At 28.5% G+C, this 21195-nt stretch overlaps 1 protein-coding gene and 1 pseudogene across 1 annotated transcript; one reads left to right on the plus strand and one right to left on the minus strand.

The window, feature by feature from the left end:
- Positions 1-3930: 3930 nt before the first annotated feature.
- On the minus strand, positions 3931-4999 carry LOC143922145 (uncharacterized; the record flags this gene model as incomplete). Its single annotated transcript, XM_077445378.1, has 2 exons — positions 4529-4999; positions 3931-4105 (listed from the first exon to the last, which is right to left on the minus strand). Coding segments are annotated over exons 1-2 (646 nt in total), but the record flags the coding sequence as incomplete, so codon positions are not given.
- A 2945-nt stretch (positions 5000-7944) lies between these two features.
- Positions 7945-9816, plus strand: LOC143922144 (uncharacterized; annotated as a pseudogene).
- The last annotated feature ends 11379 nt before the right edge of the window (positions 9817-21195 follow it).

The following is a 21195-nucleotide window of genomic DNA, read 5'->3' on the forward strand; positions in this document are numbered from 1 at the left end:
AACCAACAGGTGGCACAGAGAAAAAGGAAAGTAGAGAATTGGCAGATTCCAAAGATGTTTGTATTGCTACTTCTCCAACAAAACATCATTTAGAAAGCAAAACAGAATTAAATGAGTTGAAAACTGGTCAAGAAGAGAAGCAGCCACTTTTAATACTGCCTGATATTTCAAAACGATCAAAACCGCCATCCAGATTTGTAAATTACGAGGTGGAACAGTTTACAAAGCATTTTGGCTCTAATGGCAGTTTAAATAAAGAATTGGCAAAAGAATATTTAGAAAATGAGTCTATGAAACTTCTTCTTGGTGAAATTTCTAAAGAAAACGACATTTTTAAAAATTTTAAAACTTTACAAGACAATACACGAATTCCAACTTTTGATAGTCCCAATGTATTAAATTTATCAATTAATGAGTCAATATTTACTGTTGTACAAGACGATAAAGAAATAGCTAAAATTCAAACACCCGAATATATTTCTTCGCCTCTTGAAATATATATTGAATTTTTAATTAACATCAAAAATACAAAACTTGAAATTTGGAGACAAGATTATGATAAAGAAATTCTTATGGATACTGAATTGGTTTGTAACATTATCTTTGATTCTGATAATTGTATAGAAAAGATGTTTAAGTGTGTAATTGATGGGTTCTCACTAAAAACACCTTATTTTGAAGTCAAATATATAGCTATAATAAATTTAGATGGTTCTGAAGTTATGATTGCTTTAAAAGTACTTTCACCATTTTGTAGTATAAATTATTTGAGATAAAATTGGTTAATTAAAAATTAAAAAAATATTTTAAAAATTGGTTTTTAAAAAAAAGTGCTGTTTTCTAAAGACTTATTAGACATGAGGGGTAAAAGACTATTTCAACAAAAAGTATATAAATTAATTTATTATAAAATATATTGCTAAGAATTTGAGGTAAACATCGGTATTTATTAAAGTATATTATATATCAAAGTTATTATTCGACTGCTTAGGTAAAATATTAATCTTAAGTGTTTAATTTTGTATTACAGGCTGAAAATAATCATAACAAGCCTATTTATTACATATTATTGACTAAAATGGCTATAATATATCCTTTATTAGTAACATTGATTACTTGATAAATAAACATGCAGAAAATCAAATTGATTTTGGAGCTTAAAATTCCTGCATTCATTTAAAAAGTTGTTCATAGGAAGACTTCAGGGAGTAGTTATTCTTACCAAAGAAGAGTTATCAAACAATATGATCACTATTAAGTTAAAAACGTAGTAATTATTGAAACAGATGTATTTTCTGGAATAGAAACTCTTAAAGTAGAAGAACACCATTTAAAAATTAAATAAATAATTAGTCTCTTGAAGGCGAATATTGTCGTTTTTCATTTCCTAACGCCAATATTGTTTTATAATATTTATTTTTGTAACATGCTAATTATTAATTTATCTATATGAGAATCTTTATTATTTATTTATATTTAAGGTTTGTTTTTTTAATTTAATTGGTTTTAATCTAAATCACTTTGAGTTAATTAATTTATAGACAAAAATGTTATGTCCTAAAATGATTATTGGCATTAACGGCTTTGGAAGAATAGGAAAGCAAGTTTACAGAATTGCAATAGAGAATGGAATTCAAGTAGCATTAATTAACGATCCCAATTTAAATTTAAATTCTTTGTTTCATCAGGCTAAATTTGATTCGATTTATGGAAAATATGGTAAAGTTAAAAAGAAAGGTAAAAGCATTAAGGCTAATGGAATAAAAACTGCATTAAGTAATGAAAGGTTTCCACAAGATATAAAATGGAGTGATTATGAGGTGGAGTTTGTAATTGAATGTTCAGGTACAGTTAAAACATTGTATGAAGGTAAAAGACATAATGCAGGGCGAGTTATTATTACAACTACGGCATTAGATGTACCAATTTACATTTTGGGTGTTAATCATGAACATATAGGAAGAGAACGAGTTATAAGCACAGCTTCATGTATTACAAGTGGTTTAGCCCCACTTATTAAATTTATGGATTATAATTTTGAAATTGTAGAAGGGGCTCTTACAACATTTAATTCACTCAACAGTACTCAAAATACTGTTGATGGTAATAGCTGGAATCCAAGACTGTCTAGAAGTTTTATGAATATTATTCCTGAAGCTACACTAACCGCCTTTGAATTAGAAATAATTATACCAGAAATATACGGCAAAATATTAGCAAAGTCATATCGATTACCAATACCATGCGTTTCTCTAACGGATTTCATAGTAAAAGTTAAAAAGGAAACAACTTTGAAAAATATAAAAAAAATTATTAAAAATCAACCGAACCCTGCACTAAAGAATGTATTGTGTGTTAGCACACAAGAATTGGTAAGTAGTGATATAGTCGGGGATCCTAGAAGCTGCATTATAGATTTTAAAGCTTCTTTACAAATGTCTACTACGTTTTTTAAGATAACAATGTGGAACGATAACGAGTATGCTTACGCTTGCCGTGTAATTGATATTATTTTTTATCTCAAAGAAAGAGAACGCTTAAAATAAACCGAAATTGATTGTAAATTTACTTTTTTTTATTTTCTTAGATATATTGTGCTGTCGTATTTAGATTTTTGGGTTAGTATACAAAGTTTGACGGCGTTAGGATAGTGGTCGGCTTGCTGTTCACTCCTAATTTGCCCGGGTTCGAGCCTCGCTTTGGTTGGTAAAAGAACAATAACCGGGACGCCGTCACAAAAGTGGGCGCTAGTCGTAATAACCCCACTGTAAAAAGACTAGCATCATGCCGTGATCGGGCCTTGTAAAAAAAACTGATCTCCTTGGGTAGTGGCGGCAACAATAACTCCCAGGCAGTAGAAAGCCTACGTAAGCATAGCGCAGGGGTCTGTAGAGAGCCCAAGACAGTATGGTACTGTCTCTAATTATAACGCCAGCTCAAGGTCAATGGGACACTTAGTCCTAAGGCTAGCCGACTGTCGGCAGAGGGATTAAGCTGGCATAAAGGCCGTGGGGGTTTACGCAGCAATGCGGTTCCCCGGCCGGGTTACAGAGAAACACACGAAGAAAACTAACAAGTATTAACAACTACAGCTTAAATAAATCCGAACATTTTTTTTTTAATTTTAATTATGCTGCCTCTAATTTAAATAAATACTTAAACCATAAGGTATAAGGAAAGAGTCCTTTCCCCTTCTTTACTAATTTAATTATACAAATAAACCATTAAATTATATTGTTTAAAATTTTGACTCTGCGAAAAAATTTAAAATAAACTGGAAATTTTGTCTCAGTAAAAATCGTTTCCTGGCAAAATTTTAAATATTGCCCACCCATTAAGCAGCCTAAACCCAGCCCTTTTAAATTTTATGCGTTATATTACAATGTTATTTTAATGTTTTTGGCATTTTTCTTAATACCTATGTTGTAATTTAATTATTATTGTTACTACTTAAAATATTTATTGACATTAGGGGTATTAATCTTGACTGATTATAACAATTATTTTTACAAGATTTTACTTTAAAGCGGATAATTTTTTGTTACCATCAAAATATATATAAATTCAAAAAATACCTCATTAAACATTAAGTAAAGTTCGTCGATAGCATTCCTAATTAAAAAAAACGTTCAAAATATTACGCTAAGATTTTATTTAATACCGCGCTTAATTTAAACTGTTACTTTATAAAAGAAACGGCACAAATCTAAAATATATTTTAAATAATTTTATTAAATTGTGACAATATTGTTATGCAATGTTACTAAATTATACTTTTGAAATCAAAAATTTATTTTTTGCAAAAATCTTTGAATGAAGGATCGGAGCAAAGCAAAAGTGGAGAACCAACAAAGCTTGCATATTTTTCTATTATGGTGCTATCCTCCTCACTTATAAGAGTAACACAACACCCTTTAATCCCAAACCTACCAGATCTTCCTTGTCTATGTAAGAAACTCTCAGATGAAGATGGTAAATCAAAATTTATTACGATGTTTACACCTTTAACATCCGTTCCTCTAGTCGTAACATCTGTACTAACAAGAATTTTGCATTTATTTTTAGAGAAATTGTGGAATACTTTATTTCTTTCATCCTGTGACATCTTAGAATGAATAAAATAACAACTAAATCCCATTTCTGTTATTTTTTCAGCTAAGTTTTCTACATTTTTAAAATAATTACAATAAATTATACATTGATCAATATTCAAAGACATCAAAAGAGATTTTAAACAAGGCAGTTTTGTATTAATTGTAACTTTAGCACAAAATAGTGACACATTAAAAAGTGTGTATTCTTCTGATATACGAATACACATAGGGGAATTCATATTCATATTAATGAAAGATTTAGTAGAAACGGGAAAAGTAGCAGAATAAAGGCAAGTTTGTTTTTTTGGTGGTAGAATAGACATTAATCTATAAATTGATTCAAAAAACATAGAATCTAGCAACTTATCTGCTTCATCAAATACAATTAATGGTTTCTGATCAATTTGGCATAAATCCCTTTCTAAAAGATCTACGATTCTACCAGGGGTGCCAATTAAAAGATGAACACCATTAGATACACGAATAATATCGTCGGCTAAATCTGCACCACCTACTAGGGGTGTGCTTTTAATATTTATTTCTTTACAAAAAACTCTAGATATTCTAGCAATTTGCAAAGCCAATTCTCTAATTGGGACAATTATTATTGCCTGGAGAGTATTTTTGCTTGTTTCAATCTTTTCAAGGATTGGAATAATGAAAGAAAGTGTTTTACCACTCCCATTTTTAGATCTAACTAGCACATCTTTCCCATCCAATACTTTTGGTATACTTTTGTATTGTACAGGAGAAGGAAAAGCAAATCCTTGTTCTTCTAAAACATCACAAATTGGCTTAGATATTCCCATATCTGTCCATTTAACATCTTTGTACTTCATTAATTCACCAGATATAATTTTTTCTGTATCTGCAGATATTTTCATATTTCTGAATGTATTTTGCATACTGCTTATGGTTTCTTTATTTTCGTTAATTTTTTCATCTTCGTATTTTAAAAATGGATTTTTAAAAAGTTTTAAAAAACTTTTTAAAAATCCATTTTTAAAATACGAAGATGAAAAAATTAACGAAAATAAAGAAACCATAAGCAGTATGCAAAATACATTTTCTTGAATTATGAAACTATATGCCAGATACAGAAAAAACTTTTATATCTTGGTTGAATTTAATGAAGTTACAAAGATGTTAAATGGACAGATATGGGAATATTAAGCCAATTTGTGATGTTTTAGAAGAACAAGGATTCTGCTTTTCCATTCTTCACTAGTTACAATACAAAAGTATACCAAAAGTTATTGTTTATCTAAATAGATTAATTTTATTGTTTTCTTAAAAAAAAATATTGAAATAACTGAGTTAAGTAAATCACAAATGTATCTTAATTTTTGTGGTTAACGTTAGAATTAAAAAGATTTTATCTATAAGTTTTTGAGACATTTAATTTGAAATTCAATCGCTCTAAAATTGAACGCTTGGGTGACTTTTAAAATGTTTAAAACAAAAAAACTTTATTTAAATGTATAACTTTTAAATAATTTATTTAATAATTGCTTAAGTAAATCATTATTTATTATTTTAAATTAAAAATGCCAATTATAAAAATAATAAAGTTATAATTCCCCTTTGAGGTGAGCAAATCTTGGCAATAAGTTAGTTGAATTATACCTTTTTACCTAATCTTATTTAAAAAATGTCCCTTTTATGATTATATTTGCCTGTTAATACTATTTAAGATCATAAGAATATCGATTCCTTTGAAGATGCTAAATAATTCAAATAAAAGTGCAGTTAACAAACATAACTTTTTATATTTCAATTTAAAATCATTTGAAATACTTTTCTTATGAGTTGTTTTAGACAGTTTGTTTATGTTAATTGGTGTATATTAAATTCAAACAACAGTTAATTATTTCTATGGGGCTTGGAAAAATACTGTTTGGGGGTTATTTAGTAGGGAACAAGATCCTTAAACATTTTAGGGAAGCATTAGCCATTAAAACTAATATAATTATTCTAAAAAAAAACTTTTAAATCAATAATTTTGCATTTTTGCCGATTGATTGTAAAAAATATTCAGAATCACGAACTTAAGAAAAGCCACAAATGTTCTAGGCATAAATTAACATTACCCTTTACTTAAGAAACGTGAACCAGGAATTTTAAATGTTAGAAAAGAGTATAAAAGTGTATTTGTGTAAGAATGTTAAATTTTAGCTGTGTAATCCAACTTATTTTGTTTAGTGACATCGAAGATAATGTAAGCTCTTCATTAAAAGTAAGATTTCGAAGTACAGATGTGTATTTATATAAGAATTGTTGTGTTATCATTTATTAATATAATCCCTAAATGCCCTTAATGATTAAATACTTTAATTATGAAGAGAGGTTACTGTTATCCTCTATGAATATAATCCCTAAATACCCTTAATGATTAAATACTTTAATTATGAAGAGAGGTTACTGTTATCCTCTATTAATATAATCCCTAAATGCCCTTAATGATTAAATACTTTAATTATGAAGAGAGGTTACTGTTATCCTCTATGAATATAATCCCTAAATACCCTTAATGATTAAATACTTTAATTATGAAGAGAGGTTACTGTTATCCTCTATTAATATAATCCCTAAATGCCCTTAATGATTAATTACTTTTATAATGAAGAGGTGTTACTGTTATCCTCTATGAATATAATCCCTAAATACCCTCAATGATTAAATACTTTAATTATGAAGAGATAACGTCATCTTCGATGGCACAAGACAAGTATAATATATATCCATCTTTAAATAAGTATTTAAACATTAAAGAAATTTATTTACATTATATTTCTAGAGGATAACATGGAAATTATTTAATAAATAGACTTTTTGTTACAATCTTCGACGAATAATATTACTATTTAAACAAAAAAACAGTAATAAATAATTAATATTTTTATTAACAAAATTTTCATCTCTTTAAGGACTCTCAATACTGAGCTCTAATTAACTGAAGAGCATAATTTGCGACTATTTATTGAATTAAAAAAAAGGAAAGAACTTTTTTCTTTTGACTTGCATTTTAAAAATTTATCAAAATTAGTGACAGCTTTTATAGTTTTATTGGATCAAGAGGAAACGACTCTTTCCTTATACCTTGCTCCTTAAGTATTTATTTAAATTAGAGGCAACTTTTATACATCAAATAGGCTTATTCAGGAATCATCAACGATCATATAACCCGCATGCAAGCAAATCTATGCTTATCTTAGTCCCTTTCAGGCTATAGCCAAACTATACCACAAAAGCTTCGGCTATTGCCTCTTTCTTCGAAGTCTTTTTGACTTCTTGGATTTAGAGCTTCCCAGTGGCATTCACCACCGAAATTGAGAAGTTGTACGAGTTAACAAGGGTGTAGCCGCCATTATTTACACCAGACTTACCCTTGGTCAACGTACCTGCCCTAGTTTATTGGATCAAAACATATAATTTAATCAATATAACTTCTAAACAAAAAACGTGTTTTCTTTTTTAGTTCAGAGCGGTTAACATACTTAAAACATACGTAACTTACCAAATTTTTTACATTTTTATTATATTAGTGGAAAAAATAATAATAATACAGTTTAAATCGCAAATCTCATTGATTGTTTTCATTATTAAACACTTCAAAATTACTTTAGAATCTTCATTTAACTTTTCTAAACCTTTTTGTTTTTTACCCATGGGAAAAACTCAGATTATAACAAATATGAAAATACAAAAAACAACTAAACCACAATCTAAAATAAACCTTCTTTATATTAATTCAGATGTAAAACATGAAGCAGGGGATTTTATGCTTGTAGATTCTACTTATTTATACGCATTTCAAACAGATAGCGAAGTACCATTAAATAACATAGCTATGAGTAAAATACAAAGAGAATTTTTGAATAAGGGCATATCATCCAATGCAGTAGAAGTAGATTTTATAAATATGAAATATATTGATGAAATCACAAATATCAAATTTAATGTGGAAACTATTAATCTTACAAATTTAGAGATTGATTCTAATGAATTAAAAGATGCTATAAAGACAATTTACACCAGGTTTCCATTCAATATTTCACAAAAACTTTATTTATCAATATATTCTCAACCAGATTTCATATTTGTTTTAACCGTTTCTGAAATGGTTTGTGAAACAAAACAGCCGTATGGAATATTTATGGATTCTACAGAAATTTCAGTATCTTCAATATCAAATAAAATTAATATAACAAATAACCAGTCTGAAAATCTGCTTTTAGATCCAAATTTTAGTTTTGAGCATCTAGGAATAGGTGGTTTGAAAAAGGAATTCGAACAGATGTTTAGAAGGGCTTTTGTACAAAGGCTCTTCGATAGATCTGTTATTAAGAAATTAGGTGTGCCAAATGTAAAAGGTATAATTCTATTTGGGCCACCTGGTACTGGTAAGACATTAATTGCACGTAAGCTTGGTTCTTTATTGAATGCTAAACCACCTAAAATTGTTAACGGCCCTGAAATATTAAATAAATATGTAGGGCAAAGTGAAGAAAACATTAGAAATTTATTTAAAGATGCTGAAGACGAATGGAAAGCAAAAGCTGAAGAATCTCAACTTCACATTATTATTTTTGATGAAATCGATGCTATTTGTAAGAAAAGGGGTAGCTCTAGTCAATCTGGTGTTGGTGATCAAGTCGTAAATCAACTTTTAAGTAAAATCGATGGGGTTGAATCACTAGATAACATTTTAGTTATTGGAATGACTAACAGACTAGATTTAATTGATGAAGCATTGCTTAGACCTGGTAGATTTGAAATTCATTTAGAAATTTCGTTACCAGATGAGAAATCAAGATTGGAAATATTTCAAATTCACACTAAACAAATGAGTGGAAATAAATACATGTCAGAAGATGTTAATCTTATGCAGCTTTCAAAACTGTCAAAAAATTACACAGGAGCAGAAATTGCTGCAGTTGTACGGGCAGCAAGTTCTTTCGCTTTAGAACGTAAAGTACGTAGTGATGATGGGAATAAACTTATTACAGAAGAAGATGTTTTAATTAAAATGGATGACTTAATAAATGCATTGGATGAGATCAAACCGGCTTTTGGATTTAATGAAAAAGAATTTGAATCTTTTAATAAAGTTTTTTATGAAACGGAAAATTTGATGAAAGGTATTGATTTAGGAAAGAATTGTATTACAACACTTCAAGTTACTAATCTTTATAATTTAAACTCTATACTATTTTATGGAGATAATGGGAGTGGGAAAACTACACTGGCCGTTAGAATTGCATTATTAAGTGCTTTCCCATTTATAAAAATTATTAGTCCTAGACATATGGTTGGAATGGGTGAAAATGAAAAAGTCAATTATATTAAAGAAAAGTTTATGGATGCATATAAATCTGAAGAAGGAATTATTATTCTTGATGATATTGAGGGTTTAATAGAATATGTAAATATAGGACCAAGATTTTCTAATTCAATTCTTCAAGCAATAAAAATTTTTATTAAAGCAGAAGATAAAAATAAACTTTTTGTAATAGGAACAACATCATTGCCAGAAACTATGGAAGAATGTGGGCTTTTCGATTGTTTCTTACACAGTTTTAAGGTCACTAATATTGAAGAGTCGGATTATAATAAGCTCTGTGAACAAAATAAAAACTTTTCAAATGTTCAATTTATAGATCCCAAGCCTTTAAAAAAGATCATTGCGGGTCTTTCTGAACCAGATGTATCTATGAAATAAACCGATTTTTATAGTATTTTTTAATAGCAAGTGGTTTTGCCAAATAAACAAAACCACGGCAAATTTTTTCGTTTTCAACCCTTTTTAATATATTAACATAGATTCATGTATAATCTGTAAATTTTTAATAATTTATTGTAAAGATCTACTAAATGTATTAATATTTGTGTAAATTTTTTATTCATGAATATCTATTTAATTAAAATATTTAGCAAAATTCGTTCGCGCTGATAAAACATGAATAAATAGCACCCACTGTTATTTATTGCAATTAAATTAATGCCCGGATATAAATTCTCCCCCGATAAACAATTAAAAATGCTATAATTGCTTATTTAAAACAAATATTCCATATTTACTGTTAAAAAATGCTATTTCATGATCTTAATTAGTATTTACTGCCGAAGGTGATCATAACAAGAGCATTTTTTAAATATTATTGGGTTAAATGACTATAATAAAACCTTAACAGCAGAGCTTAATTAAAAAGTATTGGCTTAAATGACTATAATAAAACCTTAACAGCAGGGCTTAATTAAAAAAGATTATTTTATTAAAAAGTATTGGGTTAAATGACTAAAAAAAAAAAAAATGTTCGGATTTATTTAAGCTGTAGTTGTTAATACTTTGTTAGTTTTCTTCGTGTGTTTCTCTGTAATCCGGTCGGGGAACCGCATTGCTGCGTAAACCCCCCACGGCCCTTATGCCAGCTTAATCCCTCTGCCGACGGTCGGCTAGCCTTAGGACTAAGTGTCCCATTGACCCTGAGCTGGCGTTATAATTAGAGACAGTACCATACTGTCTTGGGCTCTCTAAAGACCCCTGCGCTATGCTTACGTAGGCTTTCTACTGCCATGGGAGTTATTGTTGCCGCCACTATCCAAGGAGATCGGTTGTTTTTACAAGGCCCGATCACGGCCTGATGCTAGTCTTTTTATAGTGGGGTTATTACGACTAGCGCCTACTTTTGCGACGGCGTCCCGGTTATTGTTCTTTTACCTACCAAAGCGAGGCTCGAACCCGGGCAGTTCGGGAAGTGAATCAGCAAGCCGACCACTAGCCCAACGCCGTCCAGGGTTAAATGACTATAATCAAACCTTAACAGCAGGGCTTAATTAAAAAGTATTGGGTTAAATGATTATAATCAAACCTTAACAGCAGGGCTTAATTAAAAAAGATTATTTTATTAAAAAGTATTGGGTTAAATGACTATAATCAATCCTTAACAGCAGGGCTTAATTAAAAAAGATTATTTTATTAAAAAGTATTGGGTTAAATGATTATAATAAAACCTTAACAGTAGAGCTTAATTATAAAGTATTGGCTTTAATGATTATAATCAAACCTTAACTTTAAATTTTGCTGTTACCAGCTCCCCCAAATTAGGCGTTAAGGGGTATTAATGAAAACCCATTTCAGCAAACCTCACACAAATTACTTTAAGTCTTAGAATTGATTTTAGATTTAGAGTCACAAATGTTTTCATTTAAAACAACTCTTTACCAAAGCTGACTCAGATTTTTCAGGAATATATGTAATATTAATAGTAGGAGTTGAGGTAAACATGGGTATTTATTTAAGTATAATATATATATTTAATTATTTATAATACAAGCTATAAATAATTTTAAAAATCTATTTATTAAAATCTTATTCAATATGACAGGAATAACGCGATGAAAATGTCGGCACACACTATAGCAAATAAAAGGTAAATGTTTTTTTTAGATGAATTTTCCTCTTTTATAAGTGAACTTTTTAGACTTCTGCTTAAAAAAAAGAAATAAGCAATAAACAAGTAAATTGAAAGAATACGGCCAATTAAAACTAATTTAAAAATACGCACGAGAATGACATAGAAGAATTTGTATCCTGAAAAGCAGATTAAATCAAGTAAATCCGCCTGTGCATCAAGAAAATAAGCTGCTGCTTTATAAATAAGACAGAGTGCAATATGTAAGCAAAGGGTTCTACTAAAAGAAATGCCTAATGTTTCTGGATGAAATTTATTTGAAAGGCCAAGGGAGAGGCCTTTCAAAAGTATAAGTGAAATAAATGACATTGCTGGGATGTACATATCTGGACGGTATATTGAAGGCCCGAAGGTTATTTCGTTCTTATAAAATGGAAATAGCAGAAGAGTTAGTTTTTCTAAAAGATATGAATTAGAGATATCGAAATATTTTCTTATTTTGTTGTAATTTACTTGTTCTAGCTTTGTATTTAACATATCTGCACCAGATTGTATAGCTTGTTGACCCAGAGCAAATTCCATGGGTCAAAAACTTAGATTTAAAATTACTGCATTTTAATGACAATGAATCTAAACAAAAAATAAATTAAAGGCACATTATTTAAAAAAGTATATTTGTTATAATCGGTCAAGATTAATACCCCTAATGTCAATAAATATTTTAAGTAGTAACAATATTAATTAACACTTCACACAGACAAGCCAGTAACAAAGAATTTTTTTGAAATTCTCTATCTGAATAAGGAATATTTCTATTATTAGTGTCTTGTGGAATCAAAGATGGCTTAAGCTCTTAATTAAATAAGTATTTAATGATTAAATTAATAGAGGATTACACAGCAATTAGTATCCCGGTAGAACTGAAAATTTTGTTGAGGCCAACCGAATATTCTAAATCTGCCCATTAAAGCACTTTTTAATATTTTAATTATTAAAACTTTCATGAAATACTATTAGGTTGTTAAAAAACCTTTTTTGAAAAAACTTTATGTTAGAATTATACTATAGACAGCAATATTATTAATTTAATGCCCCCCTATAAACTCCTTTTACGGCACTTATTATTGAAAATATTTATAATTTTAAGCCTTTGTAATATTTTTGAACTTCAAAACCAATAAAAAAAAATGTTCGGATTTATTTAAGCTGTAGTTGTTAATACTTGTTAGTTTTCTTCGTGTGTTTCTCTGTAACCCGGTCGGGGAACCGCATTGCTGCGTAAACCCCCACGGCCCTTATGCCAGCTTAATTTCTCTGCCGACAGTCGGCTAGCCTTAGGACTAAGTGTCCCATTGACCTTGAACTTCAAAACCAATAAAATATGTAAGTCTATTGGTATAAAAAATATTATTGCTGAAATTATTAAAATTGGAGGATTTAAAAAATGCATTAGATATTATTTCAAAATAACGATTTACACCGTATGAAACATCACAGAAAATTAAATTAAATAAATAAATATTAGTCTTTCGCTGTTTATATTTAGGCGGTGCCGCTTAAGTGTTTTTAATGAAAGAATTAATTTCTATAAAACAGAAACAAATGTGTCTATTTGTTCCGTTTTTCGCTGAGACTTTTTTGATATTGAATGCAATTATATATGTTTGATATATTCGTTAGGTCTAAAACCCCTTAAGGCGCAAATAAAACTTTAAACTTAGGGGAAGATATTAAAAGCAAAGTTTTTTATGTTTTATTGAAAAAATAATTTTCTAGTAATGTGCTTAAAAGGGGGATTTATTTAGAGTTTTTTTTTGCATTTTTTTCAAGAGTATAAAGAAAATTATGAAAGTAAGATTCTGTAACATCCGTTCCTAAGAATTTTGAAATGGCGTAAAATACTTTTGATGTCTCACTTATGTCTCTAGTGCCAGATAGCAATGATATATCTGCGCTATCTTTACCCGTTGGCCTTATCCACATGTCAGTTGCTGGTTTTACAAATTTATTAAAATAATAAATGGAATCTTTTGCTGATCTTCCACATCGATTAAAATCTACAAGAATTCTACTATTCCTCATAGTTTGGTCATCAAGATCTAAAAACATTTTAATAATTTTAAAATTACTAACTTCATTAAATTTAAAATAATTGGGAATAAACATATTTTCTATCTTCTTTTGGGTATTAAGACAATCAAATTCCGCAATATTAAAAACTTTCTCGTTAAAAAGATTATGAACAAATAACCCTTCAATAATAAAAACATTGTATCCTTTATTCTCTATTTCAGTTTCAGTCCTTGTACAGTTAGCGTATTCATAAGTAAATCTTTTGATCGGGCTATCACCTGCAAGAATAGATTTCAAGACAATTTCAAAGGAATTCCAATCTATTGATGCTGGATTGTCCATATCATAATTAGATTTGTCTTTAACGTCTATTAATCCCGCCGGTTTATGCTTATAAAAATTGTCTTGCTCAAGTACAAGTGCTTTACAAAAATTATTTGGATTTTGATTTAAAATATTAGCAAGCTCTTTAGCAAAAGTTGTTTTACCACTTGTTGAACATCCTTGTAGTGCAATAATGTATTTCTGGTGAGGGTCATAAACTTTCCCAAAACATGATTCTACTGTTTTGTCAATATTTATTCCCATTTTTGCAGGGCGAAAAGAAGTAAATTTTTTTAAAAATCTAAAAAAATAAATAATCTCAAATCAAATAAGTATAAAAAGAATTAAGTATTAAGAATTATTCTTAATTGTTTATTTGAGGCAATTTTAATCAATTAATTTATATTTTTATAGTAATTTTAACTCAAATTGCTTTTTTATTTATATTTTGATTATTCAATTCTTTAACCAGAAGCTTTTCATTTCTTGAAAATTTTTAGAACTAAAAAAGCAAGAAGAATAAAAAGACGAAGATAAACAAAATAAGAACATTTATAGTAAGAGTTTGAGGTAAACATGGGTATTTATTTAAGTATAATTTATATATCAACTTTTTATTAAATAATGAAAGGTTAAATAATTATAATCCAATAAAAAAATATAAAAGCAATTTTCAGAAAGAATAAAATTCAGAGCACATGCTAAATAAATATTGAGTTTTGCTAAAGTTTCCCATATGCCATTAAATTCTATTTACAAGTTTATTTAACATCATAGTCGCAACTGTGAGTTATCTTGTAACTCTGTTGCTTTCTTAAGTGAAGATTTTTAAGTAAAATTTTGCTTTAAAATAAAGCATGGATTATTTACGCATGCAATCAATAAATGAAAGTTCTAAAATTGACAATAATAATTTGAAAGCACATAACATTGTTTTTAAAAATAAGCATTAAGCAATATAAAACTTTTTGTATTTTGTTTAAATGTATAATTACAATGAGATATTATTTGTCAATTAGCTTACTTTAAAAAACCCAAAAATTTAACTTTAAAAAATCAAGTGGAAATTAGGCGGGCAATCAATAATATTTTTAAATACAGATGTTTGATGTACTTAATTGCAGAACAAAGCCAAAAGACACATTTATTCTGCAAGGCTTTTAAAAGTGTCTTTCGCCTTAGAAGATGGTGTAAGATCTACATTAAATAAGTATTAAAACATTAAGGGTATTTTTAAATTATATTAATAGAGGATTACAGTAGCCTCTTCATCATTAAAGTAATTAATAATTAAGGGTATTTTTAAATTATATTTGTCTTGTGCCATCTTCAATGGCATGAGCTCTACATTATAAAAGTAATTAATCATTAAGGTGATTTAGGGATTATATTACTAGAGGATAACAGTAACACCTCTTCATTATAAAAGTAATTAATCATTAAGGGTATTTGGGGATTATATTACTAGAGGATCCAGCGGCGTTGGGCTAGTGGTCGGCTTGCTGATTCACTCCCGAACTGCCCGGGTTCGAGCCTCGCTTAGGTAGGTAAAAGAACATTAACCGGGACGCCGTTACAAAAGTGGGCGCTAGTCGTAATAACCCCACTATAAAAAGACTAAGACAGTATGGTACTGTCTCTAATTATAACGCCAGCTCAGGGTCAATGGGACACTTAGTCCTAAGGCTAGCCGACCGTCGGCAGAGGGATTAAGCTGGCATAAGGGCCGTGGGGGGTTTACGCAGCAATGCGGTTCCCCGACCGGATTACAGAGAAACACACGAAGAAAACTAACAAAGTATTAACAACTACAGCTTAAATAAATCCGAACATTTTTTTTTTTTTATTACTAGAGGATAACAGTAACCCCTCTTCATTATAAAAGTAATTAGCCACTACAGGTATTTAGGGATTATATTACTAGAGGATAACAGTAACCCCTCTTCATTATAAAAGTAATTAATCATTAAGGGCATTTGGGGATTATATTACTAGAGGATAACAGTAACCCCTCTTCATTATAAAAGTAATTAATAATTAAGGGTATTTATTTAAATTATATTTGTCTTGTGCCATCTTCAATGACATGAGCTCTACATTATAAAAGTAATTAATCATTAAGGTGATTTAGGGATTATATTACTAGAGGATAACAGTAACCCCTCTTCATTATAAAAGTAATTAGCCACTACGGGTATTATATTAATAGAGAAAATCACAACGCCAATAATTTAATATTCATAGATTAGTAGCATTTTTTAGTTCATAAAAATAACGGTCTACATCACAGTTAAAGTTAACTAATATCCCAGAGATATCTGCGCAAGCCCTTTCATGCTCACCACTCCTTTTTGCTCTTTCAAAAACGACTTCTTGAATCAATTTGTTATTGTTTCTTACCTTTTCTAGCAATATTTCACGTTCACTATAAACAACATCGTATTTTTCCTGGAGGGATCTAAGTTTTGATGAAATTTCTTCGGAAATCTTTTTATCCCTACTTTGAAGATTATAAATCTTGCTTTCAAGGTGTGATATTTGACGTTCAATATGATTTATTCTAATTTTTAATGCATTTATATTACTGTCCCAATTCTTTAATTTACTTTCTGTTAAAACAATGCTTTGATCATATTTTTCTGTTTTTTCTTCAACATCATTAAGTTCAGTTATAATTAAAAGCATTTTTTGAATTTGTTCTTCACTTTTAGTATGCTTAGATAAAACAGTGTTTCTATCCTGAATGCTTTTCTCTAATAATTTTATTGCTTCCTTTTCTTTTTCAATTAATTCTCGCATCTCTTGAATAAGTTCCATGAGCTTTGATGGATCATTTACAATTTGTGTCTTTAAACAAGTTATTTCTTGTTTCAAATTATGCTCTAATAGTTGGCAAGAACACAACTTGTCACCGATCTCAATTTTTTCATTTTTCAGCAAGGAAACTTCTTCCATTTTAGTTTTCTGGTATTTATAGAATTCTTTCAACTCACTCTCCAAGTTATTAATTTCATTCTCTAAATTTTCTTTATGTTTCACATTTTCTTTTAGTCCATTTTCAACATTATTAATAGCTTCCCTGGTCTCATTAATTTGTAATTCTAAATCTTTCTTAATTAAAAAGTTATTGTCTGCTATTTTACTTGCTTGTTCATAAATACTTTTTTTGTTGTCTCTATACATTCCAAAATTAATTATTGTCGAAAGTATGTGTATGAGTCTTCTAGAATCGGGACAGAGATCTCTAATAGTAAAATTAATTATTCCTATTTTATTTAGAAAGTTACCCATCCTTTGAACTTGCTTTATAACTTGAAGAGGCTCTTCTCCATCCTCAACACCCTTTCCTTCAAAAAGTTCGAGTATTGAATCAAAAATAGCCGTTGTTACTGCAGTAGATGGCTTAAGAATATCTGATGCTGATATTAAAATGTTTAAATCGGCAAAATATGCAATAATTTCTTTTGTTTGTAAATCTGGAACTGAATAAATATTTCTTTTAGAATTCATAGGGTAATAAGTTTTCTCAATTAATGTAGTAAATTATGAAAAACTAAGTTTTAAAAGTATTAAATCGTCAAAACAACTGTTTTATATTCTAAAAGGGGACCGATTTTGTACAGAGGGTTTAAAAGTATTAAGTCGTCAAAACAACTGTTTTATATTCTAAAAGGGGACCGATTTTGTACAGAGGGTTTAAAAGTATTAAGTCGTCAAAACAACTGTTTTATATTCTAAAAGGGGACCGATATTGAAACTAAACAGATTTTTTTAGTTGTTTTATACTTGTTGAAATATTCTTAAATAAATAACCCTTAATGTCTAATAGGTCTTCAGTAAACAAGTATATTTTTTGAAAAAGCATTTAATAAATAAACCCGTAATGTCTAATAGGTCTTCAGTAAACAACAATACTAATAATAAGTACCAAGCTGGCTAATAAATAAATTAAGTAATATAACCATTTTTTAATAATTCACCTTGGTTTGGACACATTTTTTTTTAATTAACGACCTAAAAAATTATTGTATAGAATTGAATTATAGCTAATGTAATTTAATATAACCCCCCTGTTATGATTATCTTCGATTTACAAGGTTGGATTTTATCTAATTAAGCTAATGCTATTTAATAAATAGACTAATTATGCCCATCTTCGACTTAAAAGGCTGGATTATAGCTTTTTTGGCTATTGCCTTTGTTTTGCTTATCTTCGGCTATTATGGTTGGATTATAGCTATTAAAACTAATGCTATTTAATAAAGTCCCTTGTTATGATTATCTTCGGCTATTATGGTTGGATTAAAGCTATTAAAACTTATGCTATTTAATAAAGTCCCTTGTTATGATTATCTTCGGCTATTATGGTTGAATTATAGCTATTAAAACTAATGCTATTTAATAAAGTCCCTTGTTATGATTATCTTCGTCTTGACGTCAGATAGAGCTAGAATAGTAAATTCCTTCTTTACCATCCTTAAATTCAGAACAAACTTGAAGATTAGAAGTATGAATTATAGCAAAAAGATTACTCTAAATTTTTAAAAACGCAGTGCAATCATAATTTTTTTCCTAAAACATGGTAAAAAATTAAAAATGTTTAATTAAGTATTTAATAAGAGAAGGTCACATGAATATGTTAATAAATAGACATAGATTTTATGAAAAAGTTATCGTCAAGATTAAAAAGAACCATGCCTATTCTGAAATGGTAAAAACTACTGCCTTGTGCCATCAAAGATAGCACAAGATTTTCATTAAATAAGTATTTAATCAACATGGGTATTTAGTGTTTTTATAATATTAGATTACACAATAAAATCCAAGTATTTATTTCTGCCTGCTTTAATAAAATAATTAGCGTTCTTATTTTTTCGCTAAGAAGAAATTTTTACAATCAAAATGACGGCTATATCTTGTTTTTAAGATTGAAATATCTCATAATCTCAAGAATCTTTTAAAATTTTTATTTACGTATTGAGGAAAACAACAACAAATAATTGTTTATTTCAAATTTTGTTTTAAAAAGCACAATACACAGACATTTCTTTACTTTGATAAAACAAAAAGACTATAGAGTAAAGTTTACAAAACTCTGCTTATATAATTGCTATTGATAGGTATAACCCTTTAAAATAATGTAAAACATAGCATTTAAAGCTTTCATCATTTTTATCACATAGCAATTTAAAATAAATTAAATCTCTTAATTAAAAAGTAAACAAAACTAGAATTTGTTTACTTTTTGTTGTATAAAAAGAAACAATTCCATTTACCCCCATGAAATCACCACTTAAATTTTGACGGGAGAGCTACTATTTTGACGAGAACTCCTTGTTACTACAGCACTTAGAAGATAAAGCAGCTGTTGTAGTAACTAAGAAGGGCACCTCGTTTGTATTTGAAAGAAATTTTACCAGGAATTTGGCAAAAAAATGATTGCAAAGCACCCTTCCAAGAAATGAAAATCATGCTTTTGTGAAAACAGGTAATAACCTAATAGAAAGTTAAGAAGCCTCAGGGTTTAATAAGCCATTATCAAAATGGTATTTTAATGAAAAAATTTGCTTGCCGTAATATGAGCTTACTAGCAATCTTTGTTCATTTTATTTTTATATGTTCTCTTTATTTATAAGCAAAAATTAATTAAATTGTATTAAAAATTAAACTGTAAAGTTATATTTTTGTCTTGTGCCATAGAAAAAACGTAAACTCTTTTTTTAAAGTCCTTGATTATTAATGGTAGTATTTAATTTATATTGTTAAAGTTACCCCCATGTCATTAAATTCTATTCACAAAATATTTATTTAAGACTATAAGTCGAAGATAATCATAACAAAGGTATTGAATAAATAGCATTAGCTTAAATATCTATGATCCAGCCAATAAATAACGGGCTTTTTGTTATTAGATTACTTGGGAATGGCAATATATTATATATTAAATTTTTGTTATAAACTCTTAATTAAATCATAAAGTACCATTAATAAGTTTCTTTTTATCACATCCTAATGCTATCAGCAGAATTTAATAATCCATTAATTTACCTTTAAATATCTATTCTAGTCAATTAACCGGCCAATGGTATATTTTACTGCTTTATTTCGTTAATCATTTGGCAAAAACAAATCAAATGCCATCTGCTTTTCTAAAAATAAATAACATACATTTTATAAATTTCGTTGTTAATTAAAGGCAAATGTAATTTACAAAGCTTTTTAAGCATTATTAAAGTATTTGTCTTTAGGGGTTTTTGATGGTTAGATTTACACTCGATTAAACAACAGAAATTACTTAAATCAATTAAGCATTAAAATTAGATTATATATTTTTAGCCAGTCTTATTTAATAAATGCTATTTTCTATGAATATAATCGACTATTTAAAGTATAACAAGGATAAAATCGATTTGCTAGAATTAAGCTATTAATAGTAAAACTTATTTTTCGATGCTTCATAATTACCTTGGTCTGCGTTTAATTAAACATGATTATTTAAAATTACTGTATTTTTTTACATGCAATTATTATTGAATAATTAATTTGGCAATTACATTTGAACGCCCTTTTGTACTCTTTTACTACCATTAATTTTTTCCTTAGTTTCCACCTAGCTTGTATTCATCTTCTTTTGTAACATTTTTATTGGTACACCCCAACATCTTTTCAAAGGACACTCTCTTTTCAAATTATAATTTTCCCCATCTGAAGTTTGGCCTAAACCCTTAATAGGACGACCTTACAATATCCCACCTTTTTCTAAAGGGGGATGGATATTGACTTTTTTGTAACTCTTAAACAAATCTATCTTTTTTTTAGCAGGCTCCATCAATCATCCTTTCGTATCATCACCATGCCAAAAGAATTCAATAATATAGGGGTGTTTCAACAAATAATCAATTGAGAGGTTTTATTTCTATTTTGACTTAATTCGTCCTAAATTATAATCGAACTTGTAGTTCTTTAAAATTTTAAAAAATTAATATTTTTATATAAAACGTTTCAATTTATAAAATGTCAAATTTTATTGCCATGGCGACTTCAAAACAACCCCTTTTTATAATTAAAACAAGTTGCTTTTGAACCCTTCATGACATTACCAGACAATACCCATCTTGACAATTTAAACGAGACAAATGATGAAAGTCAATTCGAGGAATCTATTGGAAAAGAGAAAATTACAGAGCATGTGCTTTGTGAAGGGGAACAATACACCTCAATGAATACTAGTTTATTAATTGAAAAATTTCCAAATCTTACAAGTTTAAAGATGGAAAAGACCAGCATTC

This window comes from Arctopsyche grandis, unplaced genomic scaffold, assembly GCF_051622035.1.
Source record: "Arctopsyche grandis isolate Sample6627 unplaced genomic scaffold, ASM5162203v2 HiC_scaffold_517, whole genome shotgun sequence".
NCBI classification, from domain to species: Eukaryota; Metazoa; Arthropoda; class Insecta; order Trichoptera; family Hydropsychidae; genus Arctopsyche; species Arctopsyche grandis.